Source organism: Balaenoptera borealis (genome assembly GCF_965194805.1).
Source record: "Balaenoptera borealis genome assembly, chromosome: 9".
Taxonomy (NCBI): domain Eukaryota; kingdom Metazoa; phylum Chordata; class Mammalia; order Artiodactyla; family Balaenopteridae; genus Balaenoptera; species Balaenoptera borealis.
In genome coordinates this window covers 56,358,367-56,367,393 of record NC_138873.1, presented here as the reverse complement: position 1 = coordinate 56,367,393, position 9,027 = coordinate 56,358,367, and the positions used below count along the sequence as shown (strand labels likewise).

Below are 9,027 nucleotides of genomic sequence, written 5' to 3'. Positions count from 1 at the left end.
GCAAAAAGAAATAACGCTTGTTGGGAACATATATTAAATGTTATTTACTTTGAAAAAGCTAACTCATTTAACACTTACATCACTCCTATAATTTGGATAATGTATGACAATGTTAAAGATGAGGAAATGGAGATTATATCCTCTATATAACTTATACAAAGTCGTAGTTTCTCTGTTAAGTAGAATAGCCCAGATTAAATGCCAGGTTTATGTGATGTTTTCTATAATTTAATACCTAGTAGAATATTAAAGAATGCATGCAAAATTTATGCACAAACTCAGGATTTATAAAATACAGTTGTAATGTACTGTAAACTATTATGAGTATGCTATTAGCAAAGAATAGATACATAGATCAATGGAACAAAAAAAGGGAATCAAAAGGTAGACCCACACACATATGGCCAATATATTTTGACAGAGAGGTAAAGGCAATTCAATGGATAAAGAATATCCTTTAAACAATTGATGATGGAACAAGTGGAATCCATAAGCTAATAACTAAACTCAACCTAAACCTCCCACCTGATACTATAAGTCAAAGTAGATTATAAATGTAAATTTAAAAAGTAAACTTACAAAACATTGGAGGGAAAAAAATAAGATAAAAATCTTTGTGGCCTGGTGTTAGACAATGAATTCTTAAATGTGACAGGGAGCAACAGACTGGGAGAGAATATTTGCCATCGCACATCTGACAAAAGAATTTTAACTGGACTATATAAAGAACTCTCAATACTCAACAGAAATAAAACAAAAACTCCAATTAGCAAAAGTGGGTACAAGACTTGAACAGATACTTTATCAAAGAAGATATATAAAAGTTAAAAAAGGACATAAAATTTGTTCAACATTATTAGTGAGGAGGGAAATGTAAATGAAAACCATAATGAGAGCCACTATAACACCTTTTAGGATGGCTAAAATAAAAATTATTGATAATCTCAAGTGATAACAAAGATGTAGAACAACTGGAACTCTCATGTATTGCCCTTGGCTATGGAAAATGATACAGCTACTCTGAAAAGAGTATGGCAGTTTCTAATAAAGATAAACACATAGTTACCTATATGACCCAGTAATCACACTACTGTGTACTAACCTAAAGAAAGAAAAACTTATCTTCAAGCAAAAACCTGTACATGAGTATTCACATAAGTCATAATTCAAAAAAACTAGAAACAACCTTAACATTCTTCACCATGGATGAATCACAGAAGCATTATGCAAGTGAGATAAGCCAATCTCAAAAGTTAATATACTGTTTGATTCCATTTGTATGACATTTACAAGAAGATACATCTGTAATGACAAAGAGAGAGTAGGTAGCAGGATGGTAGGAGTTACCTACCTACCTACTCTTTTTTTTTTAATACAAAATGATTTATTAAAAAACCAGTAAGACACTACTACAACATGACACTGTCACACTGGGCTTTTAACATGAGACTGTGGGGGAGGCATAAAACACAAATTGATTCTGAAGCAGAGCAATTAAGAAATAAAACAATGAAAGCAAATTTCTTTTAATGAGAACTCAGAATTAAACTTCAGAGGGACCCAACGTCATACTTCCATTTGGGGACTTGACACAAAAAATTTAGTTTGAACTGCTATTAGCAGGTAGCAGGAGCCACCTTCAAATGAATCTTCAATTTGGAAAATACTCCTTCACCACATGTTGGGGATAAGTTGCAGATGGAATAATTTAGTATGGTTTGTAGCTATTTTGATGACCACCTCGCCTGGATGCTTTCCCACTCTGCTGGTCACCACCTCTTCCATGAGCTCTTCCCGCAAATCCTCCTCTAGATCTCCACTGTTGCTGTTGCTGATACTGTTCCTTCGACATAACTACTTTTATTTCACATTTCCTAAGACCAACATTGTGGTATTTCTCTTCCATTATCTTCTTCACTGGTTCCTCTTCCTTAAAGGTAATAAAGCAGAATCCACGCCTCTTATTGGTCTTGTTGTCCATGGGGAGCTCTATGGATTCAACCTCACCAAAACCACCAAAATACTCCCTTATTTTCTCTTCAGGTGTATCTGGAGAAAGGCCACCAACAAAAATTTTTTAACAGGCTCTTTTGTTTTCATGGCTTTGGCCCTCTTAGGATCAATCACCTTCCCATTCAATTTATGTTCTTTCTGATCCATGACCTTATCTACACTCTCCGACTCTTTAAATAGCACAAAGCCAAAACCCCTTGATCACTCTGTGATAAGATCTAACTTCAGAGTGCAGTCTACGACTTCACCAAATTTGGAGAAGTAGTCCTTCAGATCTTTCTTTGTAGTATCCCAGCTGAGGCCTCCTATGAACATTTTCCATTCTTCTCGCTGTGCCGTCACTGCTTCAAAGTGTAGGAGGATGGTAGTAGTTAGGAGGATGGTGTGACTTAAAAAAGAATATCACAAGGTAGTGTTTTGTGGTAATGGATCTGTTCTGTACCCAGATTGCTGTATGGTTACATGTATCTATACATGTGTTAAAATTCATAGAACTGTACACCAAAAATGTATTTTAAAAAACCTATTGCAGCCCTCAGAAAAAAATCTATAATTGTGTCAGTGGTGTCAAAGTTATAACCATAAGATGCAATTTTGAATAATATCCCCAGTTATTATATGAAAACATAATTCTGTACTAAATAAATAATACCATCCTCTGAAATATATCAGTCATAAAGCTTTGAGGACACACAAACCTAATTAAGTATGTAAACATAAACCAATAGTAATTACTACTGCTTGTGTTAATTTTTAATGTTTATGCAATCAAAATAAAGAATATTGTAAGTTTCCTCTAAAGAATTTGATTTTCCCATAAAATACTGTTGATATTCAATCTTTTCTATTTTTGGCTGCCCCACGTGGCTTGTGGGATCTTAGTTCCCTGACCAGAGATTGAACTCTGGCCCTCAGCAGTGAAAGCCTAACCACTGGACCAGGGAATTCGATATTCAAACTTTTTAAACTTAGCAGTTATTCATATGTTTCACTATGAATGTTTCTAACCTTTTACTTATCTTTTTCTTCTATGACTCATTCTTGTGTTCTGAAAGAAAGTTTATTTTTGAAAATAATCTTAAATATACTATAAGTTTTTAGATAAGTTCAATATCATAATAAAATCAGTTTTGGGGACAATAAACATTTTTTGAATAATATATTATTATAACTTCTTAGCACCCGCTTTCACTTTCCAGTGAATCTTGGTTTGGACAGCATATTATTTGTCTAAGTTAGTAGTGATTTTATTTTCTTACTGTGGCACAGAACTTTAATTCCCTCCATCTAGTTAAAATTCTTTCTTCATTTGGTTGGCATCCAACACTACTTCCTCCTGTACTTTCGTTTTTCTTTGCTCTGATCCCCTATAGATCTTGTATGTACGCCCTTGTTAACAATGATAGGTTGTTGCTTAATACTGTTTTTTCCTATCATGTTTTTTGTTAAATAAGTCAAAATTTCTTTCAGAGCAATAAAAATGATTTACTTCTTTTATACAGAGGTATAACATGTATCTAGGATATTGTTATAGTTTATGCAATGTTTGATGGACTTATTATCCTACCATTGATTGGTGAATCATCATAGAATTAATTTGGCATCCCTTGGCATGCCACTTAGTAAATTAGAAAATAGGAAGTTGTAGAGAAATGATTTTGTACTTATACTCAAAATGTGTGTATCTCTTCCAAAATAGATTATGATATTTAAAAGAAACACGTGAGCTTAGAAAGTTAAGCTGCTTGAGAGCTGAAAGCTGCCCTGTCCTATTATAAAGAGATTTCCTTAGATTGCTAGAATAAGTCCTTAGAGTCAGCAGACTGACTTGCTCTTGTCACACAGAGATTGAGCAAGCCCTGAGTTAGACATGTGTCAGATTACAAGGGTATTCACACAGCATCCACGTGCCTAGTTGCCTACCATAGCAAAACACCATGGGAGTTAATGAGGAGTTTGCCATTTCTTTAAAAGTGTATGAGTTTTAGTTTGATACAAACAAAGAAGAAAATCTGGGGTTGGGAGAAAAGACTTGTGTTTTCATATATAGGTAAGAAATTCCATAAACTCATAAGGTTTAAACACTCTATGAAGATAAATAGCTGTGTTGCCTAAGATTTTTAGCCTTGTCTGTAAGTCTGTACCATCCATTAGTAAGTAGCTGACTTAGAAGTAGACTTTATTGAGGAGAGGGAGGAAGGTCTCCAGATGCTTGAGATTGTCCTTTTATAGGTGCATATTTATTGAAATGCAATGTTACTTCTTTTAAGAGTTCTAAGTTCCTTGATAGCGATACTTGTATTCCATTTTTCCAGTGCCTTGCAACATTGTGTGTAGAGTAGATAATAAAGTTTTATTGAGTGGATGTTAAATATATAAAGTATAATTTCCAGGAATTGAATATTAAGATAGAAAACATATTACATGCATAAATAAATTTTACCTCTTGCTCTTCATATCCAAGTATTAAGCATATCCTGAGTTATCTACTGTTCCAAGTTAGGTCTTTAAAGGTAGAGAGCTAGTTGGGATTAGGCAGAGTTTATGATGTAATAGTTTTGTGTTAAGTTAAGGGTTTGAAGGGAGACTTGAATAGTAAACTGTTAGGCTTGAGAAACAATCTATTTTATTGGTTTACAGTCGTATTTTCCAGGTCCAACCATGTCCTGGAGTAAATAGTTGCTGTTGCCTGTAATCAGATTATTCAATACAGAGACATGCTTTCCTAAGCATGCCTGGTCACAGGATGGGAAAATATATTTGGTCACAGTATTGGTTTGGATAGGGACAGGGGATTATGTTGGTTTCAGTTTTCATTATTATTTTTATGTTGTTGCTTCTTATTCTTCTGCTCAGCACGCATTTTTTGAATCTCCATTACACCTGTATTGAATTTCTTCTACACATTCCCCTGCATCTAACCTTTCACTTATCTTTTTCTTCTATGACTCATTCTTGTGTTCTGAAAGGATTTCTTGGGCTAATCCTCTCAATCAGTAAATTTATTTTCTACAGAATTCAATCTGTTATCTGCTGTCTTTATATCATTTTTAAACTCTGTAATCATATTTGGCTTTATGTTTTTATTTTTTAAATAATAGAGCAGTATTTCTTCATCTCAGATATTCTATCACTTTGTATGACAGGATCATTTAGTTAAACAGCCAAACTGTACATGTTGTGTTACGTTAAGACTATCTTCTTAAGATAATTATGTTGATAGGAAATCGCATCTGAATTTATAAGGACATAATAAATAAATTTAGGTTTTATGAAAATGTTCCATTTTCATGTGCATTAATATTTGCATTGATATTTTTGAAATAGCAGAATTGTAAAATTAAGAGCTCTCCTTTCTAAACTTTAATTATATTATGCCTATCCAAATGAAGATTTGAAGACAACATTTTTTTTTTCAGTGAAGATATTTATGTTTCCCCAAGTAGAAAACTGAGAAAAGGATGAACACGATGCTAAAAAAAATAGACCGTTTCTCTCAAATGATCTGTAGGAAAAAAACGATAGTAATTTGAGCTTACTTTAATATTATAAAAATAAATATTTAACAAAATATTATGCAAAGACTTTGAAATATTTTATTAAATAAGCTAATGGTGTTTTATCAAACTAATGATTAAATCTCAAATGTATTTAAAATATAGTTTTCCATTATAACTGCTTTGAATTTTTTAATGCACTCTTCTTCTTTAAGTGCTGAGGGAAAATATATATATATGTATATATATTGCTTAATCTGGCCTCATTGCATTGCATTACACTGCTTTCTAGCTTTATTTTGTCCAGTAGAACATTTCATTTTATAACAGGTGAAACCTGTGTCACTATTTCTTTCTACCTCTGAAGTGGACTAGCTTTGTAATGCAGCATATTCATACTCTTGGGAAGAGGAAGCATCTTAATTGCTCTACTTCTAGGGAAAGCAAACAAGTCCTGCTTATTGCACTTACTAAATTGTTTGTAAAAGCAGAACAAAGGTGACAATATCCTGAATCATAACATCATATTCTCAGAATTATCAGATCACATGTGCAACTTTATTCAACTAGAAATTTTCTGAAATAAAACAACAGCTAGAGTGTTTTTCTATTGTGAATCTACAACATCTGGAATCTAATTTAAAACATCACCAGGCTTGCAAAAGAGCAGGGAAAGATGACTTAAAATGAGGAGAAAAAGAATCAATTGATACTGACTCAGAACTGAACACGGATATATGCATCTGAAGTCCATTTAGTGGAGGTTATTCAAATACAAAGAGGGCAAGAAGAAGCTGGGGCAGAAGAAATGAAACATAATTCTTTTATCTCAGGCAAGTTTTTTTACTCTAGGTGATAAAAGGGACATCCATTGAGACATATTGAGTATTAATTCATAAGTAAAAGTATACCAGAGGTTCCCAAGAAAGTATAAAACATGATGTCAGGCATCCGGAATCCAGATTCTGAATATTAGAATTTCCCTTACAGAAAGATTTAGAATGAGTATAGTCCCTATCTGGAACCCCAAAAGAGACAATTATGTACTTTCACATCTTCCACAATCCAAAGAATGGCCTGAGGAATAGTGGGTCAGTGATGTGCTCCAAATAGGGTTAGATATAAGCCAAAAGAATGAGTTAGAACAGAAGAGGCCTACAAGGGAAGTTGTGCCAACACCAAAGCCTAAAGTAATTATCTGACTTGAGTAGAGTGTGTTAAACATTTGCAGAGATACAAAGTCCAACAAATAAAATTACTCGAGACTTCAGGAAAATATTGAACTTGTTGACTGCATTGATGCGTTTTAAGCTTAGTAGATAACATTAGCATTTTTAAACCAAAAGAGCAAATATAATTTTGATCTGACAAGAAATTGCAAATATCCATCTAATACTGAATTTTAAATTCCTATTTAACAAAAATCAGCAAGAGAATGGCAGTATATTCAACAGAAAAAAATAATAAATCAAGCATATGATTTGAATAGGTAATATACAAAACAGGAAACCAAAGTGCCATTAAATATATGAAGAGACCCAGACCCTCAACCTGACTAGAAATCAGAGAAATAAAAATTCAAATTATACCACTTTACATCCATCAGATTGTAAGAATTAGCACTTGCTAGGATTTGGGAAAAAAACAATTTTCATACACTGTACAAGGTTTATAAACTGTCAGAGCTATCCTGGAAAGCAATTTGGAAGTATTGAAATTTGGTATGCATATAACCTCTGGACAAGCTATTCCACTCTACAGCACATTTAATTTATAACCCAAGTTATTTATCACATAGGTCTATCAACAGATACCTTATTGTTATCACTCCAGTCTTTTCTGTAATGTAATTTGAAATTAAATACATTTAACATAATAGTATAATGTTAAGAAGCAGTAAACTGAAAAGAATTCAGAAGAAAAATATTGAGGGAATAAATAGGCAAATATAACAAAATACAGTTTTGTATTTTCCAAGAATATGCATATGTTTAAATAAAATCTGGTAGCAATGATTAGACACACATACATTAAATACACTAAAACTGGGTATCTAATGTGTTGAGATGGGAAGAAATTAAGCATGGAGGATAAAGAGAATGAAATTGAAAAAAATAAATTTTATGATAAAACAAAATAAAAGGGTCTTGTAAACACAGGTGGTGATATGATGCCATGGATTGGAGAGTAAGATCAGTTTAACTTGGGGCATATCAGATCATTGTTGAAGCCTTCAAAAAGAACACAGTATGAACTTCTAGTATTTTTTATACAAACAGCATGTATATTGGAAGTGGGTATAGTCTGTGCAGCTGAGACATGAAGTTTTTAAGCAGCCAACTAAAATTTTTACAGATTTCTAAGAAACTTTTACTTTAATTTGAAAACTTGGAAGAGACAATAAGTATTTCTAATCTGGGAAGCGAGATGATCTAATTTTCTGTTTTGAATGATCACTCTGTAACGTGAACAGATTAAAATGGGGCAAGAATAGAATAGAGTTTGTTTCAGTAACTCTTACAAATATGATAAAGGCATTCACCAAGGTATGCTTTAACAAGGAGAGGGGCTAGATTATATTTAAGATATATAAAAACTTTAGATTCATTAAAATTCCATGATAGTTTTTTTGATAGAGATAGGGAAGAGAGAGGTAAAAGATGACTCTTGGTGTTATCAAGTGAAGAACTGGTGTTTTTATTAAAGATTGTGAACAGATGATCAAGTGGAAGATACACTGAGTGAGAGGTCTCTGCAGCCTATAGGAAGATATCCAGGGGATAGTTAGATATATGGATCTTAAGAAAGCTGAAATTTAATTAGATATTTTATATTTATCTAATCAAAGAAGACATTTCCTTGACAATATTGAACAGATAACATTTGTGGCCAAAATTTAAGAGAGATAAGTAGAATATCTGCCATCCAATAGGCCAATAAAAAGATTACAAATAATCTTTGCTGCTCCCAAGTTTCTGCAGTTAAATAAGTGGATTTGAAATGGACATACAGTTTTAAAGCTGAATAACTGAATTAATGGATTTTAAATGATTGTCAATTACTATCACGGTCATAATTCTATTTTGAAAGAAAATCTAGAGGTTATCTTACTGATTTGCAGAAACTGATTCCTGTGCTGTTTCTATTATACAAAGATAGCAAAATATTCTGGTTAGGAAGATGGGCTTTGGGGCTAGATTATTAGGGTTTTACTTTTACCCTGGGCAAGTTAAAAATGCCTTTAACTCTCATTTCCTCAATTTAATAGGGCAGCTAGTCTAATACTTTTGGTAGCTTATCTCCAAGATGGTCACCACTGATGCCTTCCTTCTCAATATCTGCTTTCGATCTCTCAGTTGAGAGTGAAGGATGTTCTTCCAACTCCTTGAACCTGAGCTGGTTTGTGATGGCTTTCACCATAAATTTTCAAAGAACTGAAGTTACTGCAGTTCCAAGCTTAGCTTTTAAGAGGAATGGTAGCTTCCACCTGTCTCTCTTGGAACTTGCCCTGGAGAAA

At 33.0% G+C, this 9,027-nt stretch overlaps 1 protein-coding gene across 1 annotated transcript; it reads right to left on the bottom strand.

Moving 5' to 3' along the window:
• Window positions 1–1,361: 1,361 nt before the first annotated feature.
• Window positions 1,362–7,903, bottom strand: LOC309635046 (heterogeneous nuclear ribonucleoprotein D0-like). The gene is given in 3 exon segments (XM_082405788.1): window positions 1,362–2,073; window positions 2,076–2,214; window positions 2,218–7,903. Coding segments are annotated over 3 exon segments (615 nt in total). The 5' UTR covers window positions 2,329–7,903; the 3' UTR covers window positions 1,362–1,708.
• Between the last annotated feature and the right edge of the window lie 1,124 nt (window positions 7,904–9,027).